The sequence below is a fragment of the Podarcis raffonei genome, chromosome 14 (assembly GCF_027172205.1).
Source record: "Podarcis raffonei isolate rPodRaf1 chromosome 14, rPodRaf1.pri, whole genome shotgun sequence".
In the NCBI taxonomy this organism is placed as follows: domain Eukaryota; kingdom Metazoa; phylum Chordata; class Lepidosauria; order Squamata; family Lacertidae; genus Podarcis; species Podarcis raffonei.
The window spans coordinates 51043323-51059979 of NC_070615.1; the positions used below are offsets into that span (position 1 = coordinate 51043323).

General features: G+C 43.6%; 1 protein-coding gene across 5 annotated transcripts in view; it reads left to right on the top strand.

Moving 5' to 3' along the window:
- The window catches only part of SDK1 (sidekick cell adhesion molecule 1), a 589097-nt gene that overhangs the window by 393479 nt on the left and 178961 nt on the right, over positions 1-16657 (top strand). For all 5 annotated transcript variants that reach the window (XM_053365834.1, XM_053365835.1, XM_053365836.1 and 2 more), the window contains exons 16-17: positions 8181-8328; positions 9313-9453. In XM_053365834.1, coding sequence (XP_053221809.1) covers positions 8181-8328; positions 9313-9453 — 289 coding nt within the window. The remainder of the gene's footprint in view (positions 1-8180; positions 8329-9312; positions 9454-16657) is intronic.

The window sequence follows — 16657 nt, forward strand, 5'->3', positions numbered from 1 at the left end:
CTGACCGGATGAGTCCTGCTCTTGGCCCCAGCCTTCTGCCTGTGCCCTTAAAGTGCCATTCTCTTATTTCATAGCCTTTGGTTTCTGTGATGGGGTATGTGTGATGGGAGTGAGTCTTCCAAATTTCAGGAGTCCAACCAAGCAGCACCCTCTGGCCTTGAAGGATTTGGACTGGGCTGGTGGTGATTGTTTGAAAGGCCTCCCCCCCCCTCCCAGATCATCCTATGGGCTCTCCAGAGCACCATCCCCATTCAGTCAATTTTGAGCGGCAGCAGCAGCACCAAGGAGAGAAATAATGAGGATGGTGAATTTTCTCCCCGCCCCCCTCTGTTGCCCTGCCATGCTTTAGAGCCCATCAGGGACTCCAGAGCAGTGCCCTCTGAGACTGGAAGTCATTCCAAGAGACATCTGCACACTCTACTGATTTTGAAAAAAAGAGTGGGAATGGGGACCCTTCTATGGCCTAGATATTGATCTTAGGCTTTCTGGGGAGGGATTTTAAAAGCACCCCCTCTCCTTTGAATCATAGGATTGTAGAGTTGGAAGGGACCTAGAGGGTCATCTAGTCCAACCCCCTGCAATGCAGGAATCCCACCCAGAGCCATCTCTGAATGGGCTAGAGCCACCAAACTTCTGGTTCACAGCTAGATGCATTGACCCATTGCACCAGAGGAGGACCTTTGAGTTGGCTCTTAAGAACCATTGGAGTTCCTATGCAAGCCAACTTTGGACAAACTCTTGCAACACTCTAAGGCAGTGGTGGCCAAACTTGGCCCTCCAACTGTTTTGGGACCACAGTTCCCATCATCCCAGACCACTGGTCCTGCGAGCTAGGGTTTATGGGAGTTGTAGTCTCAAAACAGCTGGAGGGCCAAGTTTGGCCACCACTGCTCTAAGGCAACCAAAGGAAGAAGCAAAGGTGGCCAGTCATCTAATTCAGGTGGTGAGACATGGAAGATTCTTGGTGGGCACACCTGATCACATGGATAGTTCAGTCAGTAGAACACGAGACTCTTAATATCAGGGTTGTGGGTTTGAACCCCACATAGGGCAAAAAATAATAATCCTGCATTGCTGGGGCTGGACTAGATGACCCTCATGGTCCCTTCCAACTCTACAGTTCTATCATTCTATGACTCCTGTTTCCAGTCAGCAATGTGGATTTCACTTTACATCCTGATGTGACCTACAGATATACCCCAACCAATCTTATTGGGGAATCTTTTTTTTCTCGGGACTTGAATTTCATATCAAATACTGTAGTGTCCATCCACAGTAGGATGTTATGTTTTTGAAAACTGACAACTGAAAATGGGAGCTATTTCAGATAGTGTGAGCTGCAGCAAAAAAAGAGAGAACAAGTACAGCCTGAGAAATGTATTCTAGGGTAGCTTACGCAAAATGAAAGATTAGCACTGTCTGTTCAGTATAATGGAGGCTTATTTAATAGCTTGACCTGTTGTGTCTGTTGTCACTGCAGCGCGGAGCTTCTCTGGGCTCTCTGTGTCAGGCAAGTGACAGTAATCCCCAGAGGAAGGCGAAGGGGGTGTTGACATTTTTATGGAATGTTTCCTATTCTGGGAGGAGGCTGAAAAAGGGCAACCAAATGGATCCAGCATGTGAAACTCTCTTGTCCTTTTTATACAGTGCAAGAAGCCGCTTTGCCATTCAGCTTTCTTCTTTTCCTTAAAGGCTTAAGGGAGGAGCAGCCTTTGAAAAGGTTTAGTTTGATTGTCAAGAGGAGGATTGCTATTTAAATTTTAAAGGTACTCTGCGAACTTGCTCAATCCTTGGCTCCACGAGAAAGCAAATCTTCCCCCTCCAACCACGTTTTTCTGTGCAAAGCAGAGTGCCCAGGAGATGAATAGGGTTCGTTTATATTAGTTTTCTGTTTAATCTCCTCTTCCTGCCAGATCTTTTATCTTCTACCAGGAGAAGAGAAGAAGAATAAATAAAGTATTCTACAGATGCAGCATATAAACAGAGCACAACCCTAAGCTGGTAGAGAGATTAATAGGCTCCATTGTTGAATCAAACTGTTCACTAGATCAAGTGGCTTGGGTTAAGCACGCTCGAGTGGTGTTTACAGTTGAGGTTAATGGATGAAACCAAATTGCTCCATGAAACAGACCGGTGACAATTAGGTCATCTATGGACATTTAGCATTCTAGTTAGAAGGTTGTTGTTGTTGTTGTTGTTGTTGTTCTTCTTCTTCTTCTTCTTCTTCTTCTTCTTCTTCTTCTTCTTCTTCTTCTTCTTCTTCTTCTTCCCCCCCTCCTCCTCCTCCTAGCTATTTATTAGTTTAGCCTCGCCTTAGTTTCTCTTTCCTATTCATTTTTGTTCGTTCTTTAGTCACCACACAACACACATTATTTTTATTCATAAGAGAACAACCGTGAAAGACCAACAAATGGTGGTGAAAGGAGGGGTCTCCGCTATTATTGAGTGGGTGGGGATATGAACATCTTTGCTATATTCCATCTGTGATTCACATAGCATTGGGTCTCATCCAGCAATCAATCAGTAGCTCTCCCACATTTTGCTGCTCAGCACCCATACTTGGAAGTCAAACACACACACACACACACACACACACACACAAAAGTATATTGCAATTTAGCCGTGCTTTAAGTTTTTGATATGCATGTATGAAATGGGCTCTAGGATTTGATACAAAGGCCATGAGGAGAAAATCCATCTTGAGTCCAACATGAAGGCAGACATTGAATTTAATTCCATGAGTAGAACATCCCTAATATGTGGGGTCCATCAAAAATTATGCACACAACTCTCATTTAGCACCAATATGGGGTGGATTTGACATTGATAAGGTGAAGACTCTGACCTGCGTGAGTGTATAAGTATCTGGATTGCACCCAAATAAGTTTTACTCAGAATAGACACACTGAAATTATGGACCTAAACTAGCCACAATCATTAATTTCACTAGGTCTACTCCCAAGCAGGACTAGCGTTGTTTCTTTGATTGTTTCTCTTTTAGCAGCTTTCCAGGGGTGTTTGGAAAACAGCATTTTGGTTCAGTGCTGTGATTTACTAGAGAATAACTTGGTCCAATAAATCCAGATAGCTTTGGTGCACACACATCATTGAATCACAGCTATCACAGATACAGGGAAATCTTTTGTCAGGCCAGCTTTTTTGTTGATGGCTTCCTGCAAGTTTCCAGGCTTCCTTGCACTCTTTTTCAAGTGACAGCCTCCCCTAATATTCCTGGTTCCCACTGTGCCAGAAATTGGACTTTCTCCCCCCCAAAAACCCTGTTACAATAAATATATTTTGAGATGCAGACTTCATAACTCAGCTGGCAGACTATCCTAGTGGAAGTTAACTTGCTCTTGTTCTTGCCAGCAAAGCTCTGAATTAGTGATGCTGGTGTGACGTTTCCCCTGTACAGTTTCTCGTCATTATTGCACAGTCATTGACTTCACCCTAGCAACCACGAAGAGCAGAAATAGAAGACTGTGATGCCTGGATGTGATGCCATTTTCTTTAGATGGAATCTCTGAAGTTGCTTGATTATTGCAGAATGAAACATGAATGAAACATGAAAAGAGCTGGTATTACCTTTTCACAAAATGCTATTTTACGTTTTCAAATCAGTTTAGTGCTGGGGCTCCAGAAGGTAGAGTAATTCCTTGGCCCTTTTTGTGAAGATTCTGGGCGGCCGGGAACATCTCCTGAAAAGGCACTGCTACTGCAGAGAATGTTTGCCTCTTTTCACATCAGCCATTATACCTCTGCCCCCTGCACCCCCAATGTGCCAGTTTTGTGTTTTCATTTTGCCCTTGCTTAGATCTATTCTCTTTCACAATGTGATCTTAGCCAGTCAGGACCATGTGGTGAAAGTGAGGGTGTCAGGGGCAAAACTAGGCTTTATTTCACTTGGGTTAAAAACCCAGTTTAGCATTCCACACATGCATTTGCACACACACACACACACACACACACACACACACACACACGAGGCTGGGAGCCTCAATGGTACCCCTCTGGAGGCTTCACCTGGGACAAAAACCCAGCTAACCCCTCTCCCCCTAGCTATGGCTCTAAGGATGTCACAACAGCATCCATGTGGTCCCAGAATGTGAAGGTAATTGAAGCTTGTTCTTGTCAATATTTCCTGAATAGGAAATTAGTTTCCTTCTGTTTGTGGAGATCCCTGAAATGTCACTGAAAGCCAAGAGTCCCTTCTGATGCTGATGAAAGAAGTTATTTCTTCTTCCCACCTCTCAGGCATTGGCTGTCTCCTCAGAGCAATGCCACCCTCAGATTTAAAGGAGGGCACTTCTCTTTCTCACATGTTTTGCATTTTCATTCCTCTGCAGCAAACTTTCTAATGCCATGCTGGAAATGAAGAAACTCAGTTTGTGAGAAACAGAAATTGTCAGTGAGGCAACTTACATTGGTGGTGAGCAGAAGCTGGTAGATCAGGATCTACTGGCAAATCTCTGGATGATTTGCAGTAGGTCAGCAAGGACTTCTTACTCCCAATTGTTTAGCAATAGCAACAACAAGACAACCTTCACCACCTAAATTAGGTTAGTGAAATGAAGGAAGTTAACAAGGAGTGGTTTTTTGTGTAAAATTATTGTGAGCTCACTCCAAATTCCTAGGCTCTGAATGTGCTCAGTGGCACCCTGTTCTAAAACTGTAATTCTTTCACACCTGGCTCTAGTTGGTAGATCTTGGGGTTTTAGTAAAGAAATACAGTGTGGTACCTTGGTACTCGAAGGGCTTGGCTCCTGAACAAATCAGCTCCTGAACACTGCAAACCTGGAAGTAAGTGTTCCAGTTTGCCAACATTTTTGGAAGCTGAACGTCCGACGCGGTTTCTGCTTGAGTGCAGTAAGCTCCAGCAGCCAATTGCAAGCCACGCCTTGGTTTTTGAACGGTTTCAGGATTTGAATGGACTCCCAGAACAAATTAAGTTCGAGAACCAAGATACCACTGTAAATAAAATTGACAAACCTGAAGTGGGCCCATCCCTGACTATACTATCAACACCATCTTTCTTTGGAGAACATGTTCTCAGAGATGTCTAGGCTAAATAAAATACTCAAAGTATGTCACACACACACACAAACTCTTTGAGGTATGCAGAATCCCCAGGAAAATCTGCATTGAGGCTTGCAGCAGTGAGCTGATTTGGCTGAGAAAGTCACAGTTCTATACCTGCATGAAAGCTGAAAAGGGAGATATTCCAAGCTCAATATGAATTTCATTAGAGGCCTTCAGCCAGAGCTGCTCCTGGGTGTGGCGCTGTGAATGGGCTGCCAAACAGATGGGTTGAGAAATACACAGCCCATCTGTCCTTATCATGCTCATTTCCTCCTTTATTAAAATGTTAATGAATATAGTTTTTATTTATTGTGCGGTGACATGTGCAGCAGCATCCCTTTTCAGTGGAGAAATGCTCAATCTGCTTAACCATGTGGTCTGAGGGGGGAGGCTTCTTCCTCTCTCAGACATAAACTTCTCATCGCAGAAGTTCCTCGCAAAGTTAAGAGAATGACTGTCGAGTCTGAAACAGCTTTCACACCTGGTGGGAATTGGAAAGCAACCAGTTTTTAAAGCGGGTAGGAAATAGAGGATATTTGAAAAGCTCATATAAATCTGTGGTACATCCAAACTTTGAGACCAAGGAATGCATCTTGATAGTCCATTCCAAAAGGCACAGCTGAACTGTTGTTCATCAGTAAATATATATACATATATCTCAGTGATGGCCACCAATTTGGATGGCTTTAAAAGAAGACTGGACAAATTCATGGTAGAGACAGCTATCCATGACTGCTAGAAACAAAGCCTTATAAAAAACGGTTGAGGGATTTCGGGGTGTTAAGTCTGGAGAAGAGGAGACTGAGAGGTGATACAATAGCCATTTTAAACAATCTGAAGGGTTGTCAGGTTGAAGATGAAATATGCCTATTTTCTCCTGCTCCAGAGGGGAAGACTCAAAGCAATGAATTCATATTACAAAAAGGAGATTCCAGCTAAACATTAGGAAGAACTTTCTGACAGTAAGAGCTGTTTCACAGTAGAATGGTCTCCCTCGGGAGGTTGCAGACTTTCCTTCGCTGAAGGTTTGAAAGCAGAGGTTGGATAGTCATCTGTCAGGGATTCTTTGGCTGTGTTTTCTGGGGGTTGGACTAGAAGACCTTTGGTGTCCCTTCCAACTCTACCATTCTATGATTCTTTGATGGCTGTGCTCAAAAGTAGTATGCCTTTCTGAATACCAGTTACTGGAACCCCAACCCCCAGGGTGATGGGAGTGCTCAGGTCTTGCTTCCGAGTTTCCTAAAGGCATCTGGTTGGCCACGATGAGAACAGGATGCTGAACTAGATGGGCCTTTGGCCTGATCCAGCACCCTCTTCTTATATTCTTAAGTTCTTACTATGCATAGTACCTAACAATGTGACATAAGAACAGGTCCTTGCCCACACATGCACCACCTTTCAACGGGATGTTTCCACGATTCAAAGTGGTTGTTTCTTTTCAAAGAACGAATAAAGCAAACGCAGTTACAGCTGGAGGTGAGGGCTAAGGATTCATTCCGAAGACTTCAAGAAGTAGTGGGTCTTTGAGTGAAGATCAGAAGCAAGAGAGAAAGCGGTGGTGTTAAGTTGGCATTCTGAGAATGAAATGACTGTTTTAAGTAACAGTTCTGGGAGCCAGATTATGGGGAAAGATAACAAAAGGAGTTAGTATTGCAGGATGCTTCCCACATAGGGTGAGTGTAAGGGCAGCTTTTCACATTATGTTTTGAAAATGCAAGTGCTCTTCATGACACACTTCCACAGTGAAAATAGTTTAAGTGTTGCTTGATGGGTGCAATCATCTTGTGCTGTTGGCTCTGAGTGCCTTTCTGCAGTTTGTGTGTGCAGAATTTTGGCCTGGTCAGGGTTGCATTGCATGGCTGAGCAAAGGATGGGTGGCCCTGGCTTGGTTCTGGGGATATGTAGTTCTCTGAAAGCAAGAAATCTCTAACAGTAAATTTTCCACACCAACCTGCAATTCAAAGGATTATTTGAGGGAAGCAATTGCAGTTAAACGGCATATCGAACCATTATGGACAAAAATCCACTATGGAAAATCACATAAAGCCATTACTATGGAGAAATACTGAACTTCTGTGCCCCTTTCAGAATTGTGTTGTATGTGAAGGTTATGCACATGAAAGTCTGGTTCTTATATTGCATTTTCAGCTATGTTCAGACATGGGTATAACATGAAGGAGAGAGCTCATATCTTTAAGAGGTAATGTCAGAAAAAGCCTTAAGAAGATTATGGTTCTTCAACTTAGAAAAGACTACAGCTAAAGGGAGGACACGATAAAAGGTATATAAAATAATTACAAGGTGGATTAACAGGTTAATTTTAATTGGATGTTAATCTGTTCCTTTATGAAAATGTGTTCATTGCTGCTGATGGTGTTGCTGTAAACATAGCTGTCCAAGCAAAGAATGAGAGAATGCTATTTTTTTCTGGAGAATAAATTATGTCTCTGCTAATTCAATACAACCCGTTACCTTGATTAAATATCCGGAAAGTATCCCTTTTATTAAGCTGCTTCCGTATTTATTTTAATAAGTTAATCAGTTGATTAATTGGTTGAAAGTGAGACTATTCATTGACTAACAGTCCAACTGTAAGAGCATTTACTTGAAAGCAAGAGCCATTGATTTGAACTGAGCTTGCTTATTCTCAGCAAATAGGGGTGGGGAGAATAGTGGGTGTGAAAAAATGCAAATATTCTCAGAACTGGCATGTTTTCTCCAGATATTTCAGACCCTTCCCATGCCTTTATCTTCATAGTAATCAATGAGGCTAAATAGTTTGAGGCCAAGTGTCCTGGATTAATGGTTCTAGGGACTGAGAAACCTTTGACCAGTTGATAGCCCTAATTTGGAAATTATGAATAGATTTCACTGTTCCATTTTGAATACTTCTATGCAGGGTGCTTTGCTCAGTGTAATGGTGAGGTTGAAATATAAGGCTTGACAAATCCATGCAAGATGGAAATAGCAATGGCAAGTGGAAGAAAGGTGTTCCATAAGGAATGGACTTCTCTGTTGTTGACTTCTTGTGGGTCATCTAGATCTGATTACTTGCTATACTAGTCAAATGCTGATGCCATTATTTTGCTTCCCTCCACCAGACTCTCCATGGAAAGTGCACCTCTCAGACATTGATCCAAAGATGACCAGCATCACTGTGAGCGGCTTAACTCCCGCCCGCACCTACCAATTCAGAGTGTGTGCCGTGAACCGAGTGGGCAAGGGCCAGTACAGCATAGAAACCAGCAGGTACCATGAAACAAAACCCCTCTGTGAACATTAAGTGATCATTGCTCTGGATATAAGTATGCTTGTGAAAACAAGGACCACTATGTTAGATATGATCAACGTATATTGACCTTTCTAGTCATTGTTCCTCTTAAGCCACTGAAAATGTGACCAGAAAACCAAATTTTCAGAAATCAAAATACTGTAATTTAAGTACAAAATATAGCTCCATTGCACATTTTTTTGAGGTGGTTATAAGCATGATGGGGGAGTTTAAAGGTTTTGAGAAGCACACATAGACTGGGTGACCTGAGTGTTCAAGACCATTCCGTTGCTTTCGGAAACTTCACCCCACCTCTCACTTTCTAAACCTTTTGGGCAGATATTATGTTCTTGTAAATTCTTCAAAGCACCCCCAGCCCCTTGCCGAGTGCAAGGAGACTCTCAGGAATGCTGAGACTAGCCATTTAAGTCTTTACTTGTCAAGATGAGCATTGAACGAGTAGGGATCTAGAAAACTTTCCCCTGTGTTTTGGTCAACTGTGCAATGGTTATAACATTTCCTTTGGACATTGATCTGTCCCACAAAACATAAAGGGGGGTGCACTTCCACCTTTGGTTTCCAATGCATTGGTCTTTTGTTGAACCCAAAATTTAGAGGGCTTTGAAATGCAGAGATTTTGAGATAAAGTGTTGGAGTGAGGGAGGTGGGTATATTAAATGGTGGGTGGAGAAATTTGAAGGAAATCATGCATTCTTGGCTGTTGTGTAAATTCATTCAAACGTGCAATCATTTTGAGAGATCATGGCAAGCTGAGTGATTCAGTCAAAATAAAGTTATCCCAGCAGCTGTCTCTCTTGTTGCTTGCTTAATTGGCTTTCTACTATGTTGATTTGTTGCAACTATTTCAACTAGACCTCTGAAAACAACACTATATTGTCTTTAAGTGAAGACATCAGCTAAGGGTCTTTTTGTCATTTTCTTCCATGCCTGACTGCATGTAGATTGATGTTACCTGAAGAACCTCCAAGTGCATCACCCAAAAATATTGTGGCTAGCGGGCGGACCAATCAGTCTATCATGGTTCAGTGGCAACCCCCTCCTGAAAGTGAGCACAATGGGGTTCTCCATGGCTACATCCTACGGTAAGTGAGCTTCACCTGCCCTAAAATGTCTGAAGTCTGTCTAAGCTATGAATAAAAGTGATGCTGAACTATGTCTCATTGTGACATCTGGCAAACAAGAATTTGAAGAAAGTATATTGATGGAGCATCGCCAATTTCACCCCAGTGATTATCTTTAGAGATGATCTACATGTTTATCTGGCTTGGAAACTTCCTGGTTTCATAAAACGTTTCCTCCAAGGACAGGTGAGCTTTGATGTCCCACCCTCACTTCTTGAGCCTGGATCATTTCCTGGACTGGAAAAAAGTTCCTAGCTTCCCTCTATGTCCTCTCTGCCAGCCCCCAAAGCACCCACCAAAGGTTCTACTCCTCCTCCAACAGAAGTCCTACTCTCCCCCTAACACCTCACTGAATAGTTGCAGTACGAGTACATATGTACTATACCAGCTTTTCCCAACCTGGTCTCCTCCAGGCTGGACTCCATCAATTCCAGCCAAAGCGGCCGATGATCAGAGCTGATTGCAGTTATAGTCCAACATCTGGAGGCCACAAGGCTGGGGAAGGTTACCTGCTCACCACGCTGCAGGGACAGTATGGGGTAGCAGCTGATCACCTGGACCCTTCAAGCATGGCTAGTGACCTGGGATGATGGGAGCTGGAATTTAGCAACATCTGGAGGGCCACAGGTTCCCCACACTTGAGCTAGAGTGCTGGATATAGATGGGAGAAACCCTGGACACAAAACTCACTTAGTGACCTTGGGCCTATCGCTACCTCTCAAGATTATGATAAGGATCAAAGGTGGGGACAGTGCTCAGAGTCAGGATAATAAAATAATTATTATTGTCGTTAGACAGGGCAGTTTTTCCTCTAAGGAATGTATTGTTGATTAAGCAGAAACTCTGTTAAAATGGTTTTACAAATCTGGAAGTGCCAGACTCCGATTACCGTAATTGTTCATAGTTCAGCATTTTCAACAGCAATAAGAACACAGGAAGAACCCTGCTGGATCCAACTAGTGACCCACCTAGTCCATCTGGTTCTCACAGTGGCCAGCCACATGCCTGTATGAAACCTGGAAGCAGAATTTGAGCATTCTCCCTAACTGCAATTTCCAGTGGCTCTTATTCAGAAACTTTGCTGCCTCTAACTGTCATCATGGATAGTAGCCTTCTATTTTTGGGTGAAGCCTTCTCTTGACCCTCATGGTACCTTTCCTCATCTTTAGTATACACTCCATTTGAACGTCTCATATTGAGGGGTTTTTTTAAACAACTCCCAAACATTTTCAAGTGATTTGATTCTTTTGAGTTTGCCTTTTTTCTCATTTTGGGGAAAGCTTCCTTTTTCAGAAATCAAATGTGAGCATGTTGGATTTTCTTGGCAATTGACTACAGTATTTACATGCACATTTAATTTGATAGCACTATGGTCACTGCAATGCTAACAGTTCACACCAGATCCTGGTCAACACTCAAGATTAAGTCTGGGGTTGCTGCCCCTTTGGTTGGTTACATGACCAGCTGTTTGAGGGCATAGTCATTTAGGGTATCTGGTGATTTTATTTCTTTGTTGTGACTGGAACACATATGTATCCAATATGTGTGAAGAATAAAGTCACACATTTCTGCAACATTTCCTCTTTCAGATGCTTCCTTAATTTCATTCTTCATCTCAAGATCTCCCTGACCATTTTGATCAGGGAGACAATGGCTCATCCTCAGTACTAAATTACTCTTGGGGCCCAGTATCACCACCCACAACAATTCTATGGAGGTGTCTGTTCCTTTTGCGATTTCTAGCTTGCTGAACTCAATATTCTCTTTGATGTACAGAGGGCCACCACCTCTGGGATGTCCTTCCATGTCCCTCTTATAAAGTTTATATGCAGAGAAAACCATGCCCAACTCGTCACCTCTCTTCCACCAGGTTTCCATTGAGCTCGCTATACCAGGGCTGTCCTGTAAGAGTGCTTCCGTTCTTATGTTCATACGTTCCTGCCTGTAGGCTTATCATAACTCCCAGCAGATGCACACAGGTAATAGGACAGTGATCAGATGACTATTCTAACACTGATTTTACTGGAGCAGTGAATGGTAGCCTCCATTGGCAAACCAATGAGCCATGATCAGCTCATAGGAAATGTCTTGCCAGGGTCTGGGTGCAGGACTGAGAAAACAGTTCCTGAAACAGAAAGTGGGCTGCATCTTGTTGGAGAACTGGGTAGCTCTCATCTAGTCCAGCCCTCCTCTACTAGTTCCCTCCAGGAGCTGATTAGTGAGCCTTGCTTATTTGCTTACAGAATTGAAGCCTTGCTCTTTAACTTCCCAAGCCTGTCCTTGAGAGAGATGCCGCAGGCAAGCATTGTCTGTTACTAGACTAACCTGTCTTGATGAAAGAGCAGGCCCCCCCCCAAGTTTGCTTTCTTTTCTGTTTGCTTTCATTTTTGCTCCAGTGCAGGATGCGAGCTTCTTGTTGGTTTCTGGCAGCATCAGCTGTCAGCAGCGGTCCCCTCCCTCCCCCCATTCCCAGCCGTAGTCTTCACTGAAGCATGCAGTTGGGAGTTGACACACTATAGCTGTAAATTTAAACTTTGAGACTCGCAAGGTGTTGCATGCCTGTCAGGCATAGATGTTGTCAGGCCCAGAAGTAGACCACCTTTCTGTTGTCCAACTCTTCTAACACCTGAAGGTGCACTGAACCTTCCATTGTAATATATGTCAAAGCTCACAGTGAGGAGGGACACAGAAGGATGTGACATTTGCAAACTGGCCATCCCTTGCTCCCTAGCAGAGAGATGCTGCATGCAGAGAACCAGGAATGAGCATTAAGCCAAGAGCACAATCCCAGGGACATCCCATGCTTTGACTGCAAGAGAACAGCAGGATGCACAGAGCATATACCAAATCAGACAGTGGGCCCATCTAAGCCAGTATGGTTTCCTCTAGCTGGCAGCAGCTCCCCAGGCTATGAGACAGGGGTGTTTTGCATCATCTGCAATGGGCTCCTTTTTAAAAACTAGAACTCCCAGGAATCAGCCCATGCTCTACAGCTGAGCTGTGGCTTCTCCACATTCTTCTATACAGCTAGGTTTCCACCTAGATGTGTGGGGGACAATCCAGAGAGAGCCATAACTTTGCATCTGGAGTTTGGATGAATATTCTTCAAGTGTGAATTTGCAAGTGTGACAGGCCACCTTCCCTGTCTTTTGAGGGGGGAGGTATGAAGAAAACAGGGCTGCTGTTCAAATCACAGCTCCCAGATCATGTTTCCTTCCCCCATAACATCTGGGTCAACTTGACCTATGACCCGATCTCATGACAAGGTGGTTTTCCTAATCCTGCCAGTGGAAATTAGCAGTGTTGAGCAGGGAGGGTTGGAGGAGATGCATTTTATCATGACCTCAAGACCTGGGGTCAGTTGAGCCAGACATTACAGAGGGAGTCAATGCAGCTTGACATTGGGTTGTATCCAAATACTCAGTGATACTTAGTGCACACCCACTGAAAACAGCAGGCGTAAGTTAGTCATCCATTATTATTTTTAATGGGTCTACTCTGAGTATGACTTAGATGGATGCAGTCCTGTGTTGTTTGCCCCTGTGCAGCCATCAAAGCCTTGAGCAGGAAAACCTGAGGCAGGCCTGGCTTGTTGCCCAAACCCCTCCCCGCAATTGTGGCTTGTTAATTTAGGGATAAATAGAAGTGCAGGCAATATAACTATTTCCATGTTTGTCGTCTCCCAGAGTCATAATGCCTCATTTGCAAGTCAGACGGCTATTTAGTCTACTTATTTCTGATATGTGGATTAGCATATTCTGAACAGCTATTGTACAGCTTGTTTCCTGAAGGGGAATAGGCAAACATCTCTCCTCCTCCCCCCTCCCTGCCTGCAAGTTCTCAGGCTTCCGAGGATTGTTTGTTTTTGATAATTATTTCCTTTCAATGTGGTTTTTTCCCTCCGCTGAGTGCAAGAACAGGGCTTTGAGGGATTCACCAGATGGCCTTGGCTTTCATGTAGGTCATAACTCCTACATAGAGACATTGATTTGATTTCTTTTCCTCTGCAACTCATATCTTTTTGTTTTAAAGTGAATATATATGTTCCTGTATTTGTTGTATCATATAATCAGAGCTTGAGATTACACACACACACACACACACACACACACACACATATACCGTGTATCAGAAGAAGTGTGCATGCACACGAAAGCTCATACCAAGAACTAACTTAGTTGGTCTTTAAGGTGCTACTGGAAGGAAATTTTTTTTTGTTTGTTTTGACTATGGCAGACCAACACGGCTACCTATCTGTAACTGACACACACACACACACACACACACAGAGAGAGAGAGAGAGAGAGAGAGAGAGAGAGAGAGAGATTTTTTTGGAATGAAAATTCCCATCAGTCTCCGCCAGTACATAAAAATCATTTAGAGGTGTTGTTATTGCTGCTATTGTTTTTATTATATTATATTTTATTTATTATCTGCCCTTCATTCCAAGGTCCTGGGGTCGGTCACAACATGAAAACACAACATTAAAAACAGTTCAAAAAATAGTTCAAAACAACAATAGGATGGGTCCAAGAATTACATACCTCAAGTGTTAAACGCCAGGTAAAGAGGTGCATTTTCAGCATTCTCTGGAAGCTGCATAATGATGGTGCCAAATGACTCCCATGGGGAGGGAGTTGTTGTTTTAGGAAGCTGCATATGAATCTTGTTAAATAAAGTATATGGTCCAGACCAGCTGGAGGGTACCAGGTTGGCAAAGACTGACCTGTAGATTCTATCCTTGTGCCTAAGAACACGAGCAGAGCCTGGTGGATCAGGCCCATGGCCCTTCTAGTACAGCATCCATGCTCACAGTGGCCAACCCAATGCCTGCAGGAACAATGACAAGTTGTTGTAGACTAGTTCTGTCTCCACCAGTTGCACCCCTTCAGGGAGGACCAGGTCTTGACAGCCTTCATGCCTTGGTAACTTCTTATGTGGCAGGAAAGGACCCACAGTTCTGCAGATCCCAGGTTCTGGCATCTCCATTTACAGTATCTGAGGAGGCAGAGTTGGGGAGGACCTGTGTCAGAGACTCTCGAGAACCACCTGCCAGCCCACTGGCCTGGATGGGCAAATGGTCTGAACCAGCATAAGCCAGCTTTATATTGCCTTGTTAATACTGCACAGATTGTAATTATGGGTTTCTAAGCCACCTTCAGTGCCTATGGGTAGAAAGGTATGAATAAATAAATGAATTCAGTGTTGCGAAGTATCAGACTAGGACCAGGAAGACCTAGGTTCAAATTCTGTTCAGCTATGAAGCTTGCCCAACCTGCCTCTAGAGTAGCTGTGAGGCTCAAACCAGATATTCCTTTGGGTCTGGGGCCTTCTAAGGCAATGTTATCTGTCTTTTGGGGATGCAGGTGGCGCTGTGGTCTAAACCACAGAGCCTAGGACTTGCCAGTCAGAAGGTCGGCGGTTCGAATCCCCGCGATGGGGTGAGCTCCTGTTGCTCGGTCCCTGCTCCTGCCAACCTAGCAGTTCGAAAGCACGTCAAAGTGCAAGTAGATAAATAGATACCGCTCTGGCGGGAAGGTAAACTGCATTTCTGTGTGCTGCTCTGGTTCACCAGAAGCGGCTTTGTCATGCTGACCACATCACCCGGAAGCTGTACGCCAGCTCCCTCGCCAATAAAGCGAGATGAGTGCCGCAACCCCAAAGTCGTCCACGACTGGACCTAATGGTCAGGGGTACCTTTACCTTTCATAGAATCATAGAGTTGGAAGAGACCACAAGGGCCATCGAGTCCAACCCCCTGCCAAGCAGGAAACACCATCAGAGCACTCCTGACATATGGTTGTCAAGCCTCTGCTTAAAGACCTCCAAAGAAGGAGACTCCACCACACTCCTTGGCAGCAAATTCCACTGTCAAACAGCTCTTACTGTCAGAAAGTTCTTCCTAATGTTTAGGTGGAATCTTCTTTCTTGTAGTTTGGATCCATTGCTCCGTGTCCGCTTCTCTGGAGCAGCAGAAAACAACCTTTCTCCCTCCTCTATGTGACATCCTTTTATATATTTGAACATGGCTATCATATCACCCCTTAACCTCATCTTCTCCAGGCTAAACATGCCCAGCTCCCTTAGCCGTTCCTCATAAGGCATTGTTTCCAGGCCTTTGACCATTTTGGTTGCCCTCCTCTGGACACGTTCCAGTTTGTCAGTGTCCTTCTTGAACTGTGGCACCCAGAACTGGACACAGTACTCCAGGTGAGGTCTGACCAGAGCAGAATACAGTGGCACTATTACTTCCCTTGATCTAGATGCTATACTCCTATTGATGCAGCCCAGAATTGCATTGGCTTTTTTAGCTGCCGCATCACACTGTTGGCTCATGTCAAGTTTGTGGTCAACCAAGACTCCTTTATCTATATTTTTATCCATCCAGTGAATTCACAAGGCAGCTTGCAGTGAAAGTGAGTGCATGTGGCATTGGACTAAATAGGAATTTTAACAAGACTAAAAAAATATGGTATGCTGTCTACCATGAATTGAGCCTTTGCATGCAGTGGATCATCATTAGAGGAGTGGTAACAGAATGGAGAGCAATTGGCCATGAAGGCAATTTGTGCCTGTTATTAGTTGCATGGATGCTACTAGAGGTGTGCAATGATGACAAGATTCACCTTGTAATTGTACCTGTAATATGTGAAAGCAACCTGATGTAGTTCAGATCCCCTCTGGGTCATTCTAATTTTCTTCTTTTTTGGATCCAAATCTGATCTATTAAATTGGAAATGTTGGCTATAATGGGGAATCTAAAAATGAATGTAAATTCCCATCCTTTCCACACAAGTGTATAAAGTTTGCAGGCAAAGGAACCCCCTCAGAGTGGATTAATGTTGCCAAAATTCAGGCATACCCATTTAGGGGTTTTCATGTGAGGAACCTTTACTTACTTAATTATTTTTTAAAAAAGAAAAAGTCACTAACTTTTAAAAAAAAAACCAGCCAGAAGTAGATGCAGTTTGCAGGCATCTTCTGAGGAGATGAAGCCTGTCAAATTTTAGAAAGATGCATCAGCATTCTCCCACAAGATAAGACTTTGCTATTTGTGGGAAGGAAAATAAAAATGTTTCCTTGCCCAGCTTATTTTGTGAGCAACTGGGGACCTGAAGAAGATTCCTGAGAAAGAGAACTGTGAAAGTTCTGACTATACTCAATG